At 34.8% G+C, this 25397-nt stretch overlaps 1 protein-coding gene across 1 annotated transcript; it reads right to left on the reverse strand.

Moving 5' to 3' along the window:
- Positions 1-795: 795 nt before the first annotated feature.
- LOC129261861 (uncharacterized) lies at positions 796-24475 on the reverse strand. Its single transcript, XM_064099311.1, has 9 exons — positions 24470-24475; positions 21323-21406; positions 20521-20589; positions 17029-17128; positions 14150-14290; positions 8030-8129; positions 6826-6939; positions 6026-6131; positions 796-5521 (listed from the first exon to the last, which is right to left on the reverse strand). The coding sequence occupies exons 1-9, from the start codon at positions 24473-24475 to the stop codon at positions 5411-5413; spliced, it is 831 nt and encodes a 276-aa protein (XP_063955381.1). The 3' UTR covers positions 796-5410.
- Positions 24476-25397: the final 922 nt, after the last annotated feature.

Raw genomic sequence — 25397 nt, forward strand, 5'->3', positions numbered from 1 at the left:
AACAGAAAAAGTGTAAAAAGATATTCTGAAATACATGTATGATCTGTATTTAATAGCAGGCCTATAATTGCACAAATCACATATAAAACACTTGAGACCTCCACATCATGATCCATGTATTTTTAAAGACAAAAAGAAAATTAAATTCCAGATTTCTACAGTTCGCTGTAGAAATAAGAAATCAAGGGGTGCAAAATTAAAATATGTAAAGTTAATTTTCATGCAAATCACACATAATAACACATAAATGCATCCATTACTCTTTATCATAAATTAGATTTCTTATCAAATATAATATTCTGTATATAATAGCATACCCTCTTTGTCACATACATAATTTTCATAATCATAAACTCTCTACAAATACAGATTTACACACAAACGTTGACAAAAATTGGTCTGAAAGACTTTCAGTGAAAAATTTCCCATCTTCTTCCAATCACAGATTAAGTTTGAAATATGAATTTCATACAAATGACCATTCTCCCGGAGGAAATAAATGGACCAAAAACAACATTATTAGTGTTTGTTTGATGACTAATAATAGAATTCTGTTAATAAGGAAAGGAGAGGAGAATTATTAATCTCTGGAAAATATGGTGAGATATGGTCGGTTCAATTGGCATTTGTATCTTTTAAATGATCAAATTTAGCCTATGTAGAATCATAAATCTATACTACAGTACAATGTCACAAGTAGTTTCACATTTTGGAAGTTCCCCCTAACTTTCTGACTTTCTTTTCACATATTGTTGTTAATTGCACTTAATTCTAATGCTCATGTATTCATGATCATTTCCTTTGTTTTTTTTTTCAAACAAGTATCAGAGAATATTAAAAGTGAAAAGTATCCATTGGAAGGAATCGGCATCCAAATCTACAGAAAATTTGCAAAGTTTGTGGTTTTGTTGAATTGGAATTACACCGAAGGGGGGGGGGGGGCAGTTCACAAAGAATTAAGACTGACTTAAAGGCCCTCTTTAATTCCTGGTTGCATGTGAGCACATCATCTCCCCCATGAAATCAGTCCCTGATGAGACTATGCCTTAAGTCAAGTAACACTAAATGTTGGTATTTAAAGATAAATACCAGTTGTGGTAACGATGTCAAAATGAGCTTGAACAGAAGCCAATAAAATGCCAAAATGACCTCCCCCAAGTGTTTGTATATAAATAAAAATATGTGTCAATTGGCTCTGGAAAAATAATTGTAATTGCTGGGAAATGAGCAAAATAAGCACGGAATCCCATAAAATTGGGTATTTTTCCAAGCAATATTAATACACAGTCCCACATATGCCTTTTTTATGTTAGTTATCATCAGAATTATCGGTTTTTAGCTAAGATTTCATGAATTTACAATGAGTTGATTTCAGTGTACCAGAGCTAGATCTGTGGTAATATGGTGGTAATTAACCTTGATTTGAAAAGCGTTCTCATGAAATAATTGTTTGCTGCAATTACTTTATTTTACCTTTAAGATTGACTATAAGTCAAACTCAATTCACAATTAAGCAGTCAGTCTGCAAGCCCCTGTGTTAATGAGCAAGATTTATCCAAGTCCTCTCGTGGCTGAATTCATGTCCCTGCAAACTCTCGTGAATTGTGAGACTTTGTTTCTCAAAGAATTTAACCACTTTCTCCTTGAGTAAAATTGATTATTTTGTACCATATGAAAGAGTAAATGTTACTCTTTTATACTGAATATTTCTTTTGAATAAAATATTTTGATAACTAAGTGAATTTTAGGCATGAAAAGATGCTTTTCTTCCTCTTTTTTCTCTTGCATATTGTGCAAAATTATGTGTTTTAGGCACAAACATTATTTGTATCATCAGAAAGCTCAAACTCTATACTTTCTTACAATTTCACTCTTGATATGTGGCATCTTTTAGATGGGTAAGCAGCCAGCTTTTTCCACCAAAATGCAAGACGAGATTTCTGAAATTTCTGAGTAGCATAAAATCCAGAGTTCTGATTGGTTGAATAGTGTTTTCAAAACAACAGGCGGGGGTAATTTGAAGAGATTACCACATGGTGAGTGTGACCTTCAGAGGCCCAGTGTGGGGAACATTGGAATTTGCGTGGGTGTGTGGTCTCTATGACCAATCAGAGCACAGTATTCTTGTTTTTAAACTGCTAAATGTACTTGGCCTACGAAAAGATGGCTGCTGACCCATCTAAGATACCTCTTCTTATAAAAATTATATCATATTAAAGCTTAGATCTTCAGCTTTATCATAATCTAAAAATTATTTGGGCCCAACCAGAAATTAAGTGTAAAAACAACAAGTTTTGTTGCATGAAAATAGTTATTTTGTTTCATGTTTTAGATCAAAAGTTTCACCTATGTTACAAAATCTTTTTAAAAATCCAGACACATGACCTGAAAGAATTATATTTCTTCTTTACAAAGATACAAAAAACATGAAATTTGGTCAATATTTAGAGCAGCATTGGCCGAATAAAAAGAGGTGTTATCGTCCGCACCAAGCTCATTAACAATGCAAAAACCCTCTAGTCATGAATATCACTTGGATAAAAGAAGCTACTTTTTGAGGGCTTGCCGACTTTGTGAATCAGTCCTATGATGTATTTGTATAATTTCCCCCATCCATTTTCAAGTTGAATACAACTTAAGTACTTATGTGACACTCAATTTTTATGCCTTTTTGAAGTCTGCATAACTTTCGTGGAATAATAATTTTGATTGGTAGAATACACATTGTAAAAACTTGAGGATTTCATGTTCACAAAGAGCCTTAATATGGATTTCATTTTATATCTTTAAGTAGTTAATAAACCTCAATTCTGTGACCACTAAAATACTATCGAAATTACTTCTTAGCTACAATTTCACAGATTACCAATTTTGCATTGATTTTGTTTAAAATGTCATAAATAACAAGATAAAAAAGCAATTCACTGTTTTGGTCATGCACACCGGTTTTACTGCAATTAAGTTTGCCCCAAATCTTGTCAAGTAAAGCCTATAAACATCAAATAATCTTACCAAACTGGATTCAACAAATTGGTCAACAAATTGGTCTACAACATTTTTTATGGAACACCTTGTCAAAGGATCCGAAAGGAACGTAATATCTAGGATTGGAAGAGATTAGTAAGTCAAACTTTTCCTTGACAGAAATTCTCATTTCAAATCATCGGGTGTTTACTGTCAATTAGTGCAATACCGTTTGGTCCATTCCAGTTGGTCCAATAGACAGATTTCTCTATTACCTCTTTGCCAGCCAGGAGCATAATCAATCCTACAGGCTTTATTCATTCGGTTTACTGTTAAAAAGGAATTTGGTGTTGTTACCACTTGGTCTAAAATCCACTTGGCCTAATAATCACTCTGTCTAGTCACCAGAAGTGACCACTCAGCTAAAAACAAAAAACTTTTTGTTAATAAGAGTCTGAGGACAATTTTTGTGTTTTTAATCATTGAACATGACAATAAAATAATTGAATTAACTCATCAGGAGAAAATTCTATGCACCGAGCCAACATAAATGCTTAATTACTTCATTTTTTTTTAGACCATTCTTATTGGCATGCAGAGAGTTTCATTTTATTGAGCGCAGCATATGCCTTCTGCTCGACATGCTAGAAAATGGGTATCATCTATAAATGGAAAATTGGCAGAATGGTACGTGGATGAAAGCTGTGTGCGCTATGAACGCCTAGCTTAGCCGGGTAATATAGGAGCGCCTTGAGCACCTAACAAGGTGGATATGTGCGCAATATAGATACCCTATATTATATTATTATTATGAAGCGTAAGACCAAATGGTGATTAGACAAACTGGTCGTTGGTCTATGAAAATGTGAATAAATCAGCAAGCATTACACCAAAGAGTGCAGATATGATTGTCATTTGTTTTCTTTCATTTTAGTCATCTATATCTAGTACAATGCATGCAGCACAAGTGTAAATCCATAGCATCACTATACATATAGTGTAGGTTTATAACATAAGCACATGGCTGAAGATAATGTGATGGTGGTGGTGGTGATACTGATGAAGATGATGATGATGATAACGATGATAGTGATGATGATGACTGAGATGGTGGATTTTTCCTGACTGAATGACAGACAAGCAAAAAGTGGTCAAAAGCTGGACGACGCACTCAAAGGGACAAACAACTAATGCCTCAACAAATCAAAGGAGGAAAGTTATTTCTCTCATCCATTGCTATACCTTTCTAAAAAATCAACCAGTCTATCAGATTAAGTAATAAGAGACTTAGGGGGTGTTGCAAGAAAATATTGGCAATCAATTGCAAAGTTGCAAATTCACAATTGATAGATCAATTTTAACTCAAGCAAATCAATACATACTTGTTGAATGCATGAAGCAGACCTGTAATCAAATGCAAATTGGCAATCAATTATAAGACATGTGATTGATTTTATGACTTAAATTTGCCTTGAAATTGATTGCAAGTTTCTTGCAATGCCCCATAACAAACAAAGATTCCTGTACCTTCACCGGTGCATATAACAACTATCAGTTTCTTTGTAGGTTATGTCGGGTAGCAGCGGGTCAAACGGTTCCTTAAAGAATGTTTTGATCAATCAACATGAAATCGTATATCGTGAGGTATCCATTAATGGCACAACAATATTGCAAATTAATACTGTCCTCACTGGACAGCCATGTGATTAGGCAAAATATAAAACAATGTGAAACAAACAAAACATAAGTGAAGAGAAACTTGAACCCCCCCCCAATAACATGTCCTTTATTTTCACTTTCTTTAAGTGTCAAATGTCAAAATCTGCATTTAAATGGCGACTATACAATGACAATTACAATAATGTTGTTGGCGACATTAAGAGGTGAAATTAAACTCGTTTAGTATCGTTTGGCATGAAGGGCTTCAGGAATGATGAATAAAATGAGCTGCTTTCTATGCACACTGTCAGTCAGATCAATTTCACTATCCACGGAGACGTCAAAACTTTGGTGGTCCTGCGACAATCGAGATATGAAACGTTCTTCATGCTAAAAGGTTGTAACTGAATGGAAGCCACGTGCGAAGGGATTTCTTTCATAGCCACCTGGCTCTTTGTCACAAATTCTGAGTGACTTAAAATAGCAGTGTGGTGGACAGACTCTGAGAATGCTTCGAGAACTTCGGAGGTCATCTTCAACGGTGACGTGGTCAATGATCTTACTCGTCACAAGCAAGTGAAATAACTTTACTATTAAAAGGACTTCATGTGCATCTTGTTCCACTCACTGGCCAGTGTAGTAATTTAAGGGTTGGTCTGCTGGATCCTACAGAGAGAGGGTAGAGGAATTGGAGCCTCCTAGTTGAAAGACCAACAACAGAGGGCGCCGGTCAGGTCTGGAATGAATTGCAGCTTTGGTAGGACCAGCAGCAGACCAATGACCAGTACTATAAATCCTCCTTCTGTCCCCTGTCAGGCGATGATGATGATTCGCTCCGATGTGGTGGATTTGAATTTTCAGATGACTTCGTGTTCAGGTGGTGTAATGACGACTGGACCTGAATGATTGAAGAAAAAAAGTAAATACGTTTTTCTTGCATGGATTGTATCTTAATGTGAAAATCATGCTCATGTGTGTATTATGATTATTTCAGGATTTTCAAATAAGACTTATAAAAAAGATTGAAACCAGAGGTTTGGCTTGAAATGATTTACATGAAAACCAAAACAAAACTTAACCCATGATGACTATTTCAACACAGTAATGATACATTTACAGGGGTGTGAGTGGTCACAAATAAAAAGATCTGAAAAAAGCTGAAGAGTGTTGAAAGTGTGAAATAGAAAGAGCTCCCATACTTTTGTACAGAGGAAGCCAAAAATAAGCTGAAATTAAGCTGAAAATCAAACAAACAAAATCTGAATAACTTAAAATCTGAACTCTCACACCCCTGCATTTATCACCCTTTCAAATTATAATGCAATCTTTGTTTCATTGATTTCATCATAAACAACCATATTTACCATGGTATCAATTGTTAGAAGTTTACACGAACACATACCTGTAATAATGTCTTGAGATTGGCTGAAAGTGTGTCCTGTATATGGGATACTTTCTCTTGGTGTTTATGTTGTTCTGATAGAAATAGATTCCCAATATTATCCATACTGTTGAAAGATAATATCAAAATAGGTCATGTACAGTTCTGAAGAAACAAATAAAATGCTTGTTAACATTTATAAGACCATCAATTAAACGGTTTGGAGATGATCACTCTAATGGTATTTACAAAGGCTGCAGTGTTTTATGAACCTGCATACAGCTATGCATAGAATATTGCGATAGCTTCATGATTCAGCCCCCTTCCCCCGCTCAAGAAAAACCTGATGAAGGCAGTATTTCAAGTAGGCCACAAACCTTTATTTCTTATTTTAGAGCAGAATATTTATTTCATGTAAATATATTATGCATTAATTATTATAATCAATGGAAATCATACAATTTTTCAAAAAATAATTAGGCAATTTCATAGATTATGCAATGGACGAGATGCATGCCAATTTTCAGCACAATCATAAGTTGGGCCTGGGAGGCCCTCCCCGGCTTTATAAATTACCAAACTAGCCCGACCCAGTTAGGGTAAATCAACTTGAAATTACACATTAACTTCTTGATTACGTCAGAGCCCCCATTCCCCAACCCCCAACTACCTCCTTCCCCCTCAACATTTGCATATATATGTCAATAATAAGCCCATCTTTTGCCCCAAAATACCCATGATTACTCTGACATCAGTAGAAGCTGTTATGTCTACATGACTTGTAAACCTAGAGCTTTGAGTCCTATATTCTAGGGACTTACTTTTCAAGGTGGACGGACTCATGGGCTGATGTTTGCGATGGGGTGGCCATGTGTGGTTGAAGCCGCCAGATCCTGATGGAGAGTACTGCTGCTGAGAAGGTCAGGCACAAAAGTCTGGGGGAAAAAAGGAAGCCAATTTAAAAAAAAGATTATATTACGAAGTATGAGGTGAACAAGCAAAGCTAGCACACTCTTAGGGGGTGTTGCAAGAAAATATTTGCAATCAATCGCAAACTAGTTCACAATCCTTGTTGATAAAAGCAGATGAGCAATCAATAGCAAATTTGCAATTAAAGAGGGAGTTCACCCTGAAGAAATGTTTGTTGTAAAAATAGCAGAAAAAATATATTGGCCAAGGTTTGAGGAAACTCAATCAAAGATTAAGAAAGTTAGTAGAATTTTTAGTTTTTGATTTGTGACGTCACATACGAGTAGCAGCCCCAAATATTATGTAATACAAAATGCATAAATTTCAATTTCTAATGGTTCATGATGACCCAAAACCTGCCAAAATATTCTTTTTTTCAGGAGCGGTGGTGAAATAACTTGTCTGTTGATAAAAACCATTTTCAATTTTTGATAAATTGACATTTCATTGATTTTTCTAATTCATGGTACATGGTGAGCTGCTTGCAAACGACGTCACAAATTTAAAAAAAAGAAGAAAATTCGAATAACTCTTTGAATCTTTGATGGATTTTCCTCAAACCTTCACCAATCATTTTTATTTCTTAATGCTATTTTTACAATAAACTTTTTCAGGGTGAACTTCCCCTTTAAGAATAAATACCAATTGTTGTAATGATTTCAAAATGAGTTCAAATAGAATGCAATGAAAATACCACCATAAGGTATGTACATGTACACATAAAAAATATGTATCAAATAGCTCTGGAAGAAAATGCGTAATTCCTGTGAAATTAGCAAAATAAGCACACAATTCCATCAAATGTCTGGTATTTTTCAAAGCAATATTAATACATTGTCTCACATATGCTTTTCTGCGTTAAGTGATCATCAGAATTATCGATTTTTGAGCTATGATTTCATGATTTTACACAGATAAGTTTACATTCATGTACCAGATCTAGATGTAAGATAATACTTTGACAATTAACCTTGATTTCAAAGACTGTCTCGTGAAAGAATTGTTTGCTGCAACTACTGTCTTTTACCTTTAAAGAACAACTTCTGAAATACTTACAAGATGCCAATAAGTAGTAAGAACGGTTGATATTGAGGTAGCTGCTTCAGGGAGTTCCCTAGCCTTTTAATTGATTTGAATATGCTGACTGAACATAACACTGCATAAGAAAATAGGGATGAGAATTCAATGGTTAATACTCTTCATGGCCCTGCATTACAAAGAGTAACAATTGATCCAATCAATCGTAACTCTATGGAAATCCATCAGTGTCATAATTTTTTTCTACAGGAAATTTGCTGAATGTCCTTTGTAAACAAAGAGAAGCACAGTGACTCTTCAAGAAGACAATGAATGCGATATACACATCATAGTTAGAAAATATTTTGAACAAACATGCATTATGTAGATGTTGATGTTGCTGGCCATCCATAGTTGCGATTGATTGATTTCATTATCCAATAATGTTGAGGTTTAGGGCTGGGGTTTACTGTCAGGTATAATGTTGGGTTTTTACTTTAGGCTTAAATGTGCGCAAGTCATTTTCCACCAGAGCAATTGCTGCTGGAACAAATGCCACAGAAAGGTAATGAAAATATAATTATTCAAAAGACATTGGAACAGACTTCAACAATAAGCAAGTGTACTGTTCAATGTCTCCAACATAGGATATCTTTTTCACTTGACCATCCTACCCCTTGACAGATTTGTCAAGGATGATAAATAACAATGATAATAATAAATAATGATGCAGTTCTTGTATAGCACATATCACATTATGATGTAACGTCCCTATGCACTTCCAAAGGACTTGGATATTATTACGCTGGCTTTAGCCCCGCAGCCTTTTACAGCGTGGTGGCAATTCAAGGAATAAATTCCTGCCAGGTACCCATTCACTTCACCTGGGTTAAGTGCAGCACAATGTGGATAAATTGAATAGTGAAGGATATTACGTAATGGCTGGGATTCGAACCCACGGCTCTCCGTTTCAAAGTCAGAAGACTAATCCACTGTGCGACAACGCTCCACAAGAAAGAAACCAATGGCGTGAATGGCCTGCCATAGTTTGGGAATCCAATAATGGGATTCTAATCAACATCTGTCATTGGAAAACACTCCCTCATCATAACAACCTCTAATTCAATGTCTTCGCATCAATCCCAATAAAGGTATTTTGAAGACAGGGTTGGAGGATGTAAAGTGCAGACGTATTTGGAATTGAATCAGTTGAGTAAGTGGGAGTACGACTCTACTTTTGTATGGAACATGGGTCTGGTTTACTTATCAGCGAAGTTGGCGTATATGACATTTCTCACCAGAGGCGTGTTTCACAAAAAGTGTGACTTAGTCACCGCTCTCATTATACTTTCTAAAACTAGTTTACTGGAAATCGGTTCAGGAAACCAGTTTGGAAGATCGCTTTGCTAGCGTTCCCATTTGATCACCTGAAAGTGGTTTTCAAAACCACTTCACGTAAAGCGTTCTTGTTGCTATGGGAACACTCTCAGTGGGGTGACATGTTTCGCGAAAAATGTGAAACCACAGCGTAGGCATTCCATATACAGTGTGTGGAGTAGCGTGCTCAAAATGTGCGAAGATCGCTTCCCGAAGAACGGTCGTGTCCTCACTTACGCTAAAACCAGTTTAATGAGACAAAGCGATCTTAAAAACAATATCGCAATGTAGTTTTTCTGAACCGGTTTGGAAGATCGCTTCCGAGACCACTTTGACCGCTCTCATTACACGTTAAACTAGTTTCCACTAAACTAGTTTCCAGTAAACTAGTTTTAGGACAGTAGTGAGAACGTTGTCTTAGAGTCATGTTTAAGAACGAATGTGCACATATTTAACGCCTAATCTGATCGATGGATACGCAGTAGCGTACATGTATGTCCTGTCCGCATGATATGTCTAATACGGGCATGCGTTATTTACCTCACACAACTGAAACTTAAGTGCGACTCTAAGTCACATTTAAATCTTGTGATACCCCCAAGAAGTTTGTACAACCTATGGACCTATTCACCTGAAGCCATTGTAGAAATATATTAATACAATTCAGAAATATTATCATGTGATCATGCAACTACAATAATAATAATGATTCTCACTTGTTCTACTACTAATATATAGGCTACACTTAGTCGCTTTCATTAATGATTTGTTTTACCTTCCTTTTTCACTCATCATCCTCCTCTTCCTGAACTGAGTATAAAACTTGTCAACTTGACTTACTTTGTATTAATAAACAGTTTCACTTAGTTTTTTACTTACTTCATAGTCTATTCTACCTGGATGGAAAGGAATTATAGCCTTATCCTCCTCCTTTGCAATTAAAGCTAAGTCTTTTCTTTCAAAGCTAGCTAAAGGCAATTCCCAAGATTCTATCATAAATTATCAAAATTTTGCCATTATCAAAATGACAGTAAAGAACACATGTCTATAGTTTAAACTATACAATCTTTTATGACTATGTTAATTCTTGGAAGTTCATACACATCCTTCTCTTTTTTTCTTATTAGTCTTTTGTAATGAAAAAAAAGGCTGTCCTTTCAAGGAAACCATTATTTACAAGATGGCAGTATTCACATTCCCATTAGTAATTGTCTATATTTTGATATCATCACTAAAAACAAACATGACCAAAAGTCTAGTTTTTAATAAAGCAATTCATTCATGATTGTTACATTTCAAATTTATTTTCCTTGATGTCACTAGCTATTCCCACTATGTATTGATAAATATTTGTAAATTTTAATGTTATGATATGAGGAAATAAAATAAACTATAAAATAAATCAATTCAAATTTACCAACCAAGTTGTTACAGGGTAAATGCAGAAGAAATGGTAGCCCCCCCCCCCTCCTCCATTTTCACAACCAACCTTTTTTATTGTTTGGAAATATTCCAGAAAATCTACTTCTATTGTGCTTCAAATTATCCTTCAAATTGTATCTGCACAAATGCAACGATGATCAGCTCAACAGTCAGCTCCCTCAATTATATTGTTGAATATTATATCATTTCTTGCCACATTATCAAAGATAGAATTCCCTGTGATGCCATGAGCAAAATAATAATAATAATGGTAATATCTATTGACCTTAAAAATAAAAAATCAAATAGCATTTCTCTTCAGTTATTCAACTGGTTAGATCTGAATAAACTTCGTCTTTTGCAAGTGCTGTTACAATATTTCTTAATTTCCAAGTCATGTTTGAATCGAATACCCTTCTTTTTAACAAATTAAACATGATATGATTTCACAATAATACATAACATATTTTCCATAGCTCCAATCCTGGGATATCTCCAGCATTGGGCTCAATGGGTTGATAAGAGTCAGATATAATTGCAACAGCTTCGTGGGCAAGAGGTTTTTTTTTAATGTGGTGATGTGATGAGTAAATGGATCTATTCAGTGAGTGGGTGTGTATGCTAATTTGATCAGAACCTGACTTTCAATATTCCAGGGGCCTGTCTTACAACTATGGAATGCCAGCAAAGTCAACATATACAATGCATGTTTGCTCAATTTTTTTTCTAGATATGAATGTATATCCATAAGTTCATTGATTTCTTGACAGTTCGGTGTGTTCTCCTTTGTTTACAAAGGACATTTTGCACATTTCCTGTAGAAAAAATTATGACACTGATGGATTTCCACAGAGTTGCAATTGATTGGATCAATCGCAACTCTTTGTAAGACGGGGGCCCTGGTTTTCACTAACTGTATCATTTTAATCTGTTTAGCATCTGTCTGAGCTTAAATGAGTAATTATATTATTGTATCTCAATGAGACATCATCTCACCAACATCAGTGGGGTGGTGATGTGTGTGTGTGTGGGGGGGAGTAGTTAGTCCGATCACATTAGGTGCTATCAAACCCACCAGATTACGCAAAAATTCTCATGATAAACTGACAGGCCTGAAAAATACATGTACCACCTGATTTTCACCCCCTTAACCAGATAAAATGTTCCTTTAATCATAAACCAACAAGAAAACTGCATTCTTATACAAAGGATGCATATTCTCCTTGCTTTACATCTACATGTAAAGTTCTTGCCATTTGCTTTCGAGCTGCAAAAATCCCAGCAAATAGAAAACGTTTTGTGAAAGTACTCCTAATTTTGAAAAATAGATTTAAACCTGCAGGTATTTTCTTACAGGGTTTATTAAACGTTCTGATTTTCACACTGTGGTATATTCTGAACTGGGTGGAATTCCTGATCAGAAAAATGCTAGTTTTTTTTCTGTGATCAGGTGCACATGGTAGCACCTATCGGTACATGTACATCTGGTTTTGTTTGATCTAGTACACAAGTTTAGATGATATCTATGCATGCATATACCACAGTACAGGGTTTGAACTTCAAGGACAAGTCCACCCCAGAAAATATTGATTTGAATAAATTTTTAGAGAAAACTCAAACGAGCATAATGCTTAAAAGAGATATATGCACAATTCAGTCACATGCAAATGAGACAGTCGATGATGTCACAGTTTCTTTTGTTTTTAATTGTTTGAATTATGCAATATTTCATTTTTTACAGATTTGACAACAAGGGCCAACTTGACTGAACCATATATCAAAATAATTCCACATGTTCAGACAGGAATGTATCTTTGTTTCACTTGACAATAAAGAGAAAAATATAATATTTCATAATTCGTATAATAAAATACAAAGGAAATAGTGAGTGGATGACGTCATTAGTCTCCTCATTTGCATACTGACCAGGATATGCATATTGAAATCCAGCAAATCTTTAAAATGTTGTATCTTTCTTATTTTACATCCGATTTTGATGAAATTTTCAGTGTTACGCTCAATGGATTTTTCTCTTTATATTCAAATCAACTTTTCGTTGGGGTGGACTTGTCCTGAGCTGAGAAAACTATGAGATAGTGAAAGATAATGCAGAAAGTATGACATACAATCTCATGCAATATTACTTCCCAACATTTAGTCGAAGTATGATTGATAGGAAACGTAATCCGTATCATTGACTCGGAAAAAAATTTCTTTTATCTCTAATTTGATCTGTGGTGAACATTCAGCATGCTTTATAAGTACATCTACCGAGAGATGAAAAGCAACGAGACAACAACCTTAATCCTGTAGAATGAATGTACAATTATACAGATTATAAAGATTACATCTGTGCTGGTTGCCATAGTAACTTAAGAGTCAAGGGTGTCTCAGGTTCTTCCAGACAAAGTATTTTCTGAGAGAAATTCTGAACAGCATATCCAAGATTCTTTTGTCACATGTTAAAATCAAAATTGAAGAGGACCCCCCCCCCCTCCTGATATTATGGGTATACAAATAGCGTAAAGCTTGTGAGTGGCTATAAAATGTACACTTGGTGGTATTCATCATATGTGATAATCATGAGGCTCTCATGACACCAAGCAATTTAACTTTTTTTAACTTCACAAAGGGTACATTAATTAACACTGATATCTAGAATTACGGAAAACAATCCACCTACTTGAATAATTAACAGAGGCGCAGTAAAAAAATGTGAGAAATTACCAAATGACTTGTTTACAATCGGAAAAAACAAACTGAAAACAAATACAAAACAGAGTGAGCACATATAATGTTGTTGCACATGCAATGTAAAAAAAAAACTGTTCATTTAATCTTGCTTTTTTTCTTCTATCCATCTCAAGAAGTCTTGGGAAACTTCACCCAGTGTACAAACAAATACATAATGCATTGTGAAAACAAATTGTTTAATTGATCTTGCTTTTTTTCTTCTTTCCATCTTAGGAAGACGAGGGCAACTTTACCCAGAGTAATCGTCACCAGATTAACGAGTGATTCACGACCTGATGTAGAGCCTTTTGAAAGTCGTACACTAATTTCCAATTACTTGATTATGGCAAGCTAAAATGGATTTCCAATAACTTTTGATCTGATCAGGTTATTTTTCGAACAGCCAAATTCAAATAATCCTTTGAAAAAGGAAAGTAATGCTTTTCATATTTTTGCCATAATTTCATCCATATGGACCTATCATTTCATTGGAAATACAATCATACTAGATTATAATTTAAAAAAAAAATAATTCCGGGTAAAATTGAGATACCCCTTTTGGCACTTCATAATCTAATAATTCCCAATTTCATGCATAAGTTTACATATAGCACTGTTAGGACTCACTTTGACTGAGCTGATGATGGTAACCTGTATGTGACCGGTGGCCGAGGTCGGGCGAGTCACCCATGGAATGTGATTGGTCGGAGGGCAGGTGTGGTTGCCGCGGGCTACCTTGGTGAGGGTGAGACCCACCCCCATATGAATCTGACAAGAAATGGAAATGGAGTGAATGTGGGATGAGAATGGTGAAAGCTTGCAAGGTTTGACGCTGCTAGTTCAAAGGCACACTGCAGACAGATGAATGGTTTTTATGAGGATTTCTGACAATTCAACCCCCATCTCATCTCTCATTCTACTTTCATTCTGCCGCTGAATCCCTACAGGGCCTGTATCACAAGCTCAGTGCTTTGACTATAAAGTAGCGATTCCTTGCTAGAAAAATCAGCCACTTTCACAACACTTTTCAACCTGCTGTTCAAACAAACGAGGTACTTCAATTTGTTTTTAGGTTATATTAAACTACCACTGGGTAGTCATGTAACAGGACGTTTCGGAGTCCTGTAGGACACACAACATTTTCACCTTTTATTCACCCGTACTCAAACAAATTTGGTTGGTTTTCAGTTTTTCCACATCACTTCACGCTTTTACTTTATCATTGACAAAAAAAGTTTTATTGCTCAAGCATTCAGCTATTAAAGAAACAATAAATTGTTGTTAAAATGTCCCCTACGACACGGATGGAATCGCTCTAAGGCTGATTTTTTACGAGCGATTGCATTGATCATTATGTGCGATAAAGTGTACAAAGCAACTGTATGATCGATTGCATAGCTTTGTGTAACAGGCCCTAGACCTGAATCTTCCTTCGACAAATTCATTTCTAGCAAACTTCATTGGCTTTTGAGTCAGTTTTGACTAATAGAACCACAAGTCTGACTGCACATTGAAACTTACATGATAAACAAGTATGATTAATCACATTCTTAATAATGACAATGGCACGAATGAGCAATAAGCGACATTAATTTCAGGCCGTGAAAGAGGTTAATAACATGATGGCTTTTGCCTTGAGAGACAATCTTCATGGACTACCGCTGTGCATGGAACAATACGTGGATTATTACAACTTACGCATGGGATGGGAATATGAAATAGACAAACATTCAAAATTAAAAAATCTGCAGCACGCTTCGCTTCACTCCAATTAGGTATAGTAATATTGCAAAAAATGATCAGCCTTGTCTTCTGCTACAAAAACAACTCATGAAATAATTAATCATGCTTTATACAAACTTCCCAATTGAGGGAAGTAATGAGCTGCCAGTTGTCTACAAAAACAAAGTATTATCAAAGATGCTGAAAATTCTTGGGCATTTTTTGTTCTATCTTATCTATGGCTTATGGAAAATAATTTAGAGAGCAAAATAATGAAAAATAGCTTTATCAAATGAATAATTTCAATATACTTTTTCTAATTTTTTCATCTTTTAGGTGTAGGTGGTGTTGCAAGAAAATATTTGCATTCAATTGCTAATATTCTGTTGCAATATTACATGTGAAAGATCAGGGGAGCGTTTCATGAAAGATCTTGTCAGATGTTTATCCGACAAGTCCTGTTTTATCCGACAGTTACCATAGCAACAGTCTCTCTCAGCCAATCAAGATCTGACAACTTGTCAGACAAAAATGTTGATGAAACTATCCCCAGTTTTAACCTTGTAGCAAATCAGATTAAATCAATTGTAAATTCACAATTACTTTCAAGACTTGTGATTAAGGGACAGAAAATAATTTATTGCAAGTTTCTTGCAACTCCCCATTAGGCATATATGTACATGTATACAAAATCAATTTTCAGTAGTAAGGCTCTTAACCAAGAGCCCAGTAACACAGAACTTCAACAATTGATCAATACAATTCATTTATATGGTGATTGAACACGATGATCAATACAATTAAACATAAATATCGATCACTCAAATTTGTGTCGAGGGGCCTTGATCAAACAGAGGCTGATCACTCATTAATAATGTCATTTGAGGTGATGCCAGGAAATGGAATGATTTAATACTATTCATAAAATGCTTCTCCAGAAATATCTCAAGTTATAATAACATGGAAAAAAATACAGAAATCATAAATTATTCATCCTGCCTTCTTCTGAATATAACAAAAAGACTCCAAGGTCTTTGAGTAAACCTGCTAGAAATTCCTCGACTGCTGATGGAATTTTTGGACTTTCGGTAATTGCAAATATAAATAAAATATCTATGAAATGAATTATTCAAAGAGGTAATAATGGCTCGAAGTGGGGAAAGTTTCTTTTTGTAAATCAGAATTTTGTCGGCTAAAGGATATTGGATGGAAATCTCGATCATAAGCCTTTGAGGCAAGACACAAAACTTTGTGACTCCCGCTATCTAAATGATGCAAGATATACTAGCAAAAGGCCCTCTTGGTTGCTAGGCAACGGCACTAAGAGGAGAGATGATGACAGGCAGGGAATATTTTAAAATTCACTTGATTGATGAGACGGTGAAAGGTTTCACATCAAAAGTTAAAATTGACCATAGGGCATCGGCAACATTAAAAGATAAATGTTCTCTTCTGACAAATGCTCTAAAAGGGGACAGATAATCAAAACAGCCGACTGGTATTGAATGAGATACATCAAAGAAGCTCATTATTATTTTCTGTAGTTAATATGAAAACTATGTTTTTAAAGTTCAATCCGGAAAACAGACTAGCTTTCATCCTGTTGGACCCCCTTGGCAATGTGTCAGCGATCGTATTCCCATCACTAAAAAGCAACAATACTGACCACTTCATATCCGATTAATCGGAGAGTTGTTTGTGTCTCCTGTGTCTCCTATGTTTAAAAATACAATATGATCTGAATATATTCCTCTTTTTTAAGGATTGTAAAGGTTGAGGCTTACCTGAAAAGCGGGACGATTCCAATCTCTGGTACTCATGAACACTAACTGGAGGCAAGACACGACCGTTGGGACCGTCGTGTTCCATATCTAGCTCATCCTCCTGAAACATGCAAAAAAAGGATCGGTGATAAAAGCATGAGGGCGAGAATAAGAAATGGTAGAAATAGAAATATCTGTGGGCGTTTCCTAAAGAGTTATAAAGTGAGACTTAAAGGCCCGTATTCTGAACTGAGGTTTAAATTGAACCTTGGAATAAAGTTGTGGTTTAACTATGGAGAGCCAATTGGGGCACAAATCCCTAACAGTACACATCCAATTTATTAACTAATTTTACACTCAAATTGTTTATAATTGTCGGTAATGATAACTGAAGTATTCTGAAGTATTTTTCTTCATTATGGAGGAATCAAAATATAGTAAAAATAAGAGATATACAATATAAACAGATTTTTTTTAAATTTTTGGCATCCCATAACTTTAGCAGAGAGTTAGACCATGGTCTTAGTTAAACCTGCCTTCAGAATATGGGCCAAAGGGTATTGCAAGAAAATATATGCAATCAATTACAAATATTCTGATGCAATTTTGCAATTTATAGATCAATTTTTACTGTCGCAAATCAGTCAGACTGCAGGTCCCAAGAAAGTGGCTTCTTTCATCCAAGTGATATTCATGACTTGAGATGTTTTGCATATATAATGAGCTTGATGCAGACCAAAACACCTCTTTTCATTCGGTTATTGCTGCTCTAATTGTGCATCGAATTTCATGAATTTGGTACCATTGTAAAGAAGAAGAATCATTCTTTCAGGTCATGTGTTTGGATTTATTCAAAGATTTTGTAATATAGGTTAAAATTTTGATCTAAAATATGCTACAAAATAAATATTTTCACCTGACAAAAGCTGCTATTTATACACTTTATTTTTGTTTGAGCCCAAATGATTTTTATATCATGATAAAGCTGAATATGTATGCTTTGAAGTGATATATGTTTCAAAATAAGAATTGGTTTAATCGGGTCAAGATCACACTTTTCATTTGCCAAGTACATAAAGCAACTTGAAAACAAGAATACTGCACTCTGATTGGTAAAAAAGACCACACAATGGCAAATTCCAACGGTTCCAGTGCCTGGGTTCGTGGGAAGGTCACACTTCCCATGTGGTAATCTCCTCAAATACCCCGCCTGTTGTTCTGTGAACCTTATCCAGCCAATCAGAATCATGCAAGTACAAAATTTCAGAAATCTCGTCTTGTACCTTGGTGGGAAAAGTGTGATCTTGACCCGATTAAAAGGTGCCGCATATCAAGAGTGGCATTGTGAGAAAGTACAGAAGTTCAGCTTTATGGTGATATAGATATCATTGAGGCTCAAAATAAAAAGTTTTACACAATTTGCAAAAGAAAACAGAGAAAGAAAATTCAGTTTTGAGGCACATTTTCAGGCCAGAAATTTACTTATTTAACAAAATATTGTATACAAAATAAATGACCAATATGAAAGAGTAACTTTTACTCTATCTGATTGTGCAATAATATTTCATTTAACTTGAGGTTAAGACAGGTAAATTCTTAGAGAAAGAAAATCTCACGAATCACGAGATTTTGCAAGGAGGAGGATTCAGCCACGAGATGATTTGGATGAATCTGGCCTTTTTGCTCATTAGCATAGGGACCTGCGGTCTGACTGAAATCATATTACACTCCTTGTTTCAAGAAGCAGATTAAGAATCAATTGCAAATTCACAATTACTTTCAAGACTTGTGATTGATTTAGGGATAGAAAATAGACTTGCAGTTGATCGCAAGATTCTTGCAACTCCCCATTATAGTTGCACTGATAGTATAAAACGTATCACTGCTTTGGTCAAACCATGCTCAGAGGACGCGCAATTATGTGTTGTCATCAATGAGGTTACGTGTTAGATGCAGTATGCCCATTGTACGCAATTTCATTTCATTTGTTTGTTTTTTGGGGCTACTTTCCACAATTTAAGGCCTGAATCTGGACCACTGGATAAGCTTTATTAAACATAGATGCAGAATGGTACTACTGAACTGTTTTTCCATGAGTTCAATCTTTGCGGTATGCTGCACAAATTGAAAACTACAGTTTGACAAGAATCCACAATTACAACAATAAAAATTGCATTAATACTAACTCCCATAAATTACAGCGCACAAAGGCAAGTACAAATATCAGTTACAAAAGGCAACAAAAGGCAAAAGTAATAAACAACTTTGTTAACGATGTTTTGGACAGGTCATCTTTGGTGAATTTATGTAAGAAATTGACTTAATTAACAGCCGTTTTTAAAAATGGAGCTTAAAACTTGATTTGAAGAAAGGTCCCTATTAATAAACTGAATGATAGTCTAATATCAATAACTCTATGTTCATCAAAAGAGGTTATACTGAATAGACCAATTCATAGTTCCCTCATGGGCAATCTGTTCAAGTGACTTTTCTTTTCTATTATTAGGATAGGCAAATGTCAAAGCAAGGTTTAACGTAAGCATTTCTGATATACTGGGATGCAGAAATTGCATAGACAAGGTGACAAGTATAGCACATTAATGAACAAGCTATTTTATTTGCTCCATTACTATAGCATGCTGCTATTACAATGTACTTGGCCAAAACACCATTCGCTAATGGATGCATTGGTTATTTTTTCAATGGATCTATTGAAGAGGAAAATTCAAAAGATAATCAAAAAATCAAATTTGTGTTTATCTCATTGACTTATTATTCCCATTTGACTACAAATGACCTTCTTCTGATCATGTGCAGAACGGAACTATGAACTCGCTCATTGAGTAATTTTAATTCCATCATGGGTCCGTTGCAGAAAGAGTTGCGTTTAAACGCAAGTCAAAAAATCAATCGCAAGTCCCAAATGCACGCTGTTGATTGGTTGAAAGTCAAGTTGCGCATGATTTTTAGAGTTGCGATTGATTGCAACTCTTTCTGCCACGGGCCCCTGTAGGCATAATCTTAGAAGGTTGCACAGAATGTTGATGGTGTAACACAAGCAAGGTTTTGAGCATTACATGCACCAATTATCCTGATCAAATCACAAGGAATATTAAGAAAGATCTTGTGAATGTTCTTCATTTTTTTAAATCCATACACCTTCAACACAAAATGATCTCACATTATCCACCAGTGAACATGAACAACGTACACCTAATCCATTAAGAATAATTAGTACAAAAAGCTACATTGCCTTACAAATGATACATGTATGTATAAATGCTTCTTTTTCGTATATTTTTACAATATATTTTTTTATAGATTTTTGTAAATAGTAATATATTTGTGGAAGAGCATTGCAGTTTATCATGTGGCGATAATACAAAAATATGCTCATAGTTAGCTGTCGACCTCTTCGGTGGTGACACCAGAGACCAACGCTCCAGCGGTTGATCTCACGTGGTGCCATCAAAGTCGTCATTAAAAAATGAATCCGTAGAAAAAAGGACTTACATCTTCACTTTCCCCTGGAATGTCTTCTTCATCGCTGTCCCCTTGGAGACTGGAACTTGGGCTCATTGACTAGGGTTAAAACAAGAGAACGTTTCTCGAGATGACTGGGTTCCCGTTTCATGAAGACATGTTAAAATAACAAATGCAATTTCTATAACAAATATAACAAATCGAATGATTTCAGTAGCCACTGTTGAAATAAAACTAAATACATAAATGAATGAATAAATGAGTGAGTGAGTGAATGAATGAATGAATGAATGAATACATAAATAAATAAAACTAAATAAATAAATAATCTTAAAACTGTAAATAGCAAATTAGTTATTATAATGAAATGAGCCCAGATAGTTCATGCATTCAGCCACTATCATAGCATACAAAAAAATGCATACCTCCCAGGGCATAAGTGAGAATTATATTATGCATGAGGTACCTTCGGAACAGTGTTAATATGCCCAAGGCATAGCCGAGGGCATTTGGATTGTTTCACAGGCATTAAGTGTGGGTATAATTACTCTAATGCCTTTAGAAGCTAAATGATATGTAATATATATTGTACAAGATATTGATGTGGATCCTTGTTATTTGGTAGACCATCCTCATCTCAAAATAATGACCGGTCAATAGAACTAGCCATTGTACTACCAGTCATTAGCAAATTTTACTGTTAGTTGAAATAAATGACTGGCCATGGCTTGTGGTGATTACATGGAGGATCAATATCACCATTTTATAAAAATAAAAATGGAAATCCATATTTTATAATAAGATAATCTAAAATAATGTTTTGTGTATTTACCTCAGTCTCACCCTTGGCATTTTTCCAGACTCTGTAAAGGAGTTGGTGCGTGGAATGTCTTGAAAGCAATGACCCAAAGATGTGCTGTGGAAGAAAATATGAAAAAGTTCTAAACAAACGTCCATCAATAAGACAGTTTGCACAGATAAAACCCGAGCATTCGCAGATTTGAACAGAGCCAAACCCACTGACCTGAACGCCTGACATAGCAACACAAAATTCATTCATGCAATCAGGGGCTCGATTTCAGAAAACTTATTATAATAACAGTTTTGCAATAACAGTTAAAAGTTAGTGAAATCTTGCATTTGATTGGGTTAAACTTGCTATTGTTATAGAAAAGTAAACTTGTTATAGAAATTGTGCATTTGTTATTATAACAAGTTTTGAGACGGTACCCTGGTTTCTGAAAATCAATTTTATTTATAATTTTTTTTTCACATGGCAAGAATCCTGGTCACCTTGCATGATTTTCTGCAAAAATTCTAAAGATTTTGCAAAGTAGGCCTACCTACTTAATTGCAGATATTTCACTTCTGAAATACATGTATTACAAGTAAATTCACTTTCTCACTTGCAAAATATTTGGCCATTTTTTTAAATCTGGGCAAATATCATTATACCGGGTATCTTATGTGATCTTTGGGTGCGAAAGCATCTAACGAAATGCTATCTCCTAAGGCAATCAAGGTACCCATTTTAAAATGAAAGACTTAATCAGATTAAAGGAGAATGAAACTCTTGGAGCAAGTTAGCTTTTGTGAAAGCAGAAAAATCAAAGAATAAGATCAACAAACTTTGAGTAAAATAGGACTAGCAATAAAAGAGTTATGAGCATTTGAATGTCGAGATCACTAATGCTATGGAGATCCCCCCATTGGCAATGCGACCAAGATCTGTGATGTCACACACGTACAACTCTCCCATTCGGACACTGAAAATATACCCCAAAACATCTCTTTTTGCTCATTCTAATCATATGACAAACGATTCATCAGTGATATAATGTTGTGAAACCTCTGTACTTGTCATCTCATAAAGAAAACACCTAACCTTGTGATAGACTCTATAAAAGTGAGAATATAAGTGAAATAAGTACTAAGGTAATGAGGGAGTTGTACGTGTGTGATATCACAGATCTTGGTCGCATTGCCGATGGGAGGATCTACATGGCACTAGTGATCTCAATATTCAAATGCTCATAACTTTCTTATTATTCATTCAATCTTCCTCAAACTTTCAACAATATGTTTCTTTGATTTTTCTCTTTGATATGGATTCAGCTAGTTTCAAGGGTTTCATTCTCCTTTAAGATTGGATTGGTATAAACCTCACTTTTGAGAAAAGGTTCAATGAGATTACAGGACGTAAAAGCTTCAATGCAGTGACCCATTCAGACAGGATAATTTGCATGTATACAGAATAATTTGCGAATATGTACATGTCATAACATAGCTTAGCAGTAGAGTATCATTCATCTCTTGGCTTAAAGTGAACATGTTAATAAAGGCAGCATCCAACATGTTGATTTGAGGAGAAAGGCCAGCAAAACATTGATAATATCACCAAGATTGGACGCAAAATGTAGCATTGCTTGGTTTTTACATAAGAGTGCTGAAGGAGGCAGTATGCAAACAATGGATCTGATGATGTCATACAATTGCTATTACTTAAGTGTATTTTATTTACAATGGACTTATTTCCTTCATCACTTGAGCCCCCCCCCCCTTCAGCATGTCAAATGACAAATTGTTTAAACAAGTGACTTTAATTAAATTAGAGTGTTTTTCTATCTCAGGAATTCAAATATAGATTGAAATTTCTTCATTTTCATGAGTGCATGATATAATCAGCTCTCTGATTATAATATTTCATGTACGGTAACTAAAATTCTAAGCATTACATTTTTAAAAATATTTATTCAAATTGACTTGTTGTTAGATTCTGCTTTTAGGATGATGACATTAAGTTGAATTTCTATGCCATAATTAATTCAAAATTGTATAAATAAATACAACCAATTGAAACAAAAACTGCATTCCATGAGTTCCTAAATTATATAAAAACTATATGAAAAACTACTAAACATGCAACAATGAAAACTAAAAGTGAATTTGTTTATGCATCTCAGTAATGTACACAAAAATTCAATAATTTTTTTAGGATGATAATTTATAAACAATGAAAATTGAATCATCTAGCTGTCCCTTTCCATTAACAAGTGTTCATTTTGCAATGCGAATAGTCATCACAAAATATTGCAGTAATCATTGTCGATACAAAATTAAATAACTTGAATTTTCTGACATGCATTAGAGGAAAAATTACAGCAAAAATATATTTCCTAATCGACATACCATATAAAAACCCTAAAAATCAAAAGTAGCAAAGAACTGAAATGGTATCTATACAAACACAAAAAGAATCCTCATTTTTCTTTGCATGTTTACACATAATTCATGCTCCAGTTAACACTCAGAATTAGATGCATAAACAATTCAGTATAGCTTAAAGATCTTTTCTGCTTCTCGTATAAAATACGTCATATTTCTTTGTGATTAAAATAATAAATAAATTATAGTAAATGGCATTCCATTCATCGTTTGACTATCAAAGTACTGTACCAAAAAGAATTTTGATTCAAGTCAAAAGCAGCGCACCATACGACTACAAATGTGATATTCAACAAAATATGTACAGTATTTTTAAAAATACACAAAAGCATTACAGCCCCCTGTCTTTTCTGATGGCTTACATAAATCACTACTTAAATACTTTACCAGACCACTTCGCTATTTATAGATATGATCATATAAATTTGTTTGAATGTTGCATCACAGCTAAAAATAATCATCAACGACAGTCTCACTATACAGTGTAGTTTAATGGCGAAGCCTCAAACGTACTTAACAAAACTGATGGGCACAGTGTCATCACTTCCATGTTCATGATTTACAACATAAATTTCAGGTTTTACAAATGGATGGCTACAATGTCCATGAGAGAATCAGTGTTCATTATATTACATTATTAAAATGGATTAATGGGTAAATAATCAATTTCAATACATGACTGAATGACATTACCATATATATCAATGAAAGGCTATTTAATAGGGAACAAGTGGAATGCCTCTGGCCGTCTCACCTGCATCACGCGATTCAATATAGCAGCAGTGCTGATTTTGAAAACTACTATAACTCGCACAAGATGTTCAGTGATACTTGGTTACTCTTATTTCCATGTTTTATGAACTAGACCAATACACTTATAGAGATATGATGGCAATTCAACAAATACCCCCATTATGGCCAAAGTTCATTGACCTTACATGACCTTTGACCTTGATCATGTGACCTGAAACTCGCACAGGATGTTCAGTGATACTTGATTAGTCTTATGTCCAAGTTTCAAGAGTCAGATCCATCAACTTTCAAAGTTATGATGGTAAATCAACAGATACCCCCATTATGGCCAAAGTTCATTGACCTTTGACCTTGGTCATGTGACCTAAAATGTGCACAGGATGTTCAGTGATACTTGATTACTCTTATGTCCAAGTTTTATGAACTAGACCAACACACTTTCAAAGTTATGGCTGTAATTCAACAAATACCCCAATTTGGCCAAAGTTCATTGACCCTAAATGACCTTTGACCTTGATCATGTGACCTGAAACTTGCACAGGATGTTCAGTAATACTTGATTACTATTATGTCCAAGTTTCATGAATAAGATTCATAAACTTTCAAAGTTATGATGGTAATTCAACAGATACCCCCAATTCGGCCAAAGTTCATTGACCCTAAATGACCTTTGACTTTGGTCATGTGACGTGAAACTCATGCAGGATGTTCAGTGATACTTGATTAACCTTATGTATAAGTTTCATGAACTAGGTCCATATATTTTCTAAGTTATGATGACATTTCAAAAACTTAACCTTACATGTAGGTTAAGATTTTGATGTTGATTCCCCCAACATGGTCTAAGTTCATTGACCCTAAATGACCTTTGACCTTGGTCATGTGACATGAAACTCAGGCAGGATGTTCAGTAATACTTGATTAACCTT

The sequence above is a fragment of the Lytechinus pictus genome, chromosome 5 (assembly GCF_037042905.1).
Source record: "Lytechinus pictus isolate F3 Inbred chromosome 5, Lp3.0, whole genome shotgun sequence".
NCBI lineage: Eukaryota > Metazoa > Echinodermata > Echinoidea > Temnopleuroida > Toxopneustidae > Lytechinus > Lytechinus pictus.

Excerpts from the sequence above, each read along its gene's own strand:
- LOC129261861 (XM_064099311.1), bottom strand. Across the intron at positions 8,130-14,149 it reads CCATCATCAGCTCAGTCAAA|TGTTATGTTCAGTCAGCATA; the intron begins GTGAGTCCTAAC and ends TTTCTTATGCAG. Across the intron at positions 5,522-6,025 it reads ATCTCAAGACATTATTACAG|GTCCAGTCGTCATTACACCA; the intron begins GTATGTGTTCGT and ends TCAATCATTCAG.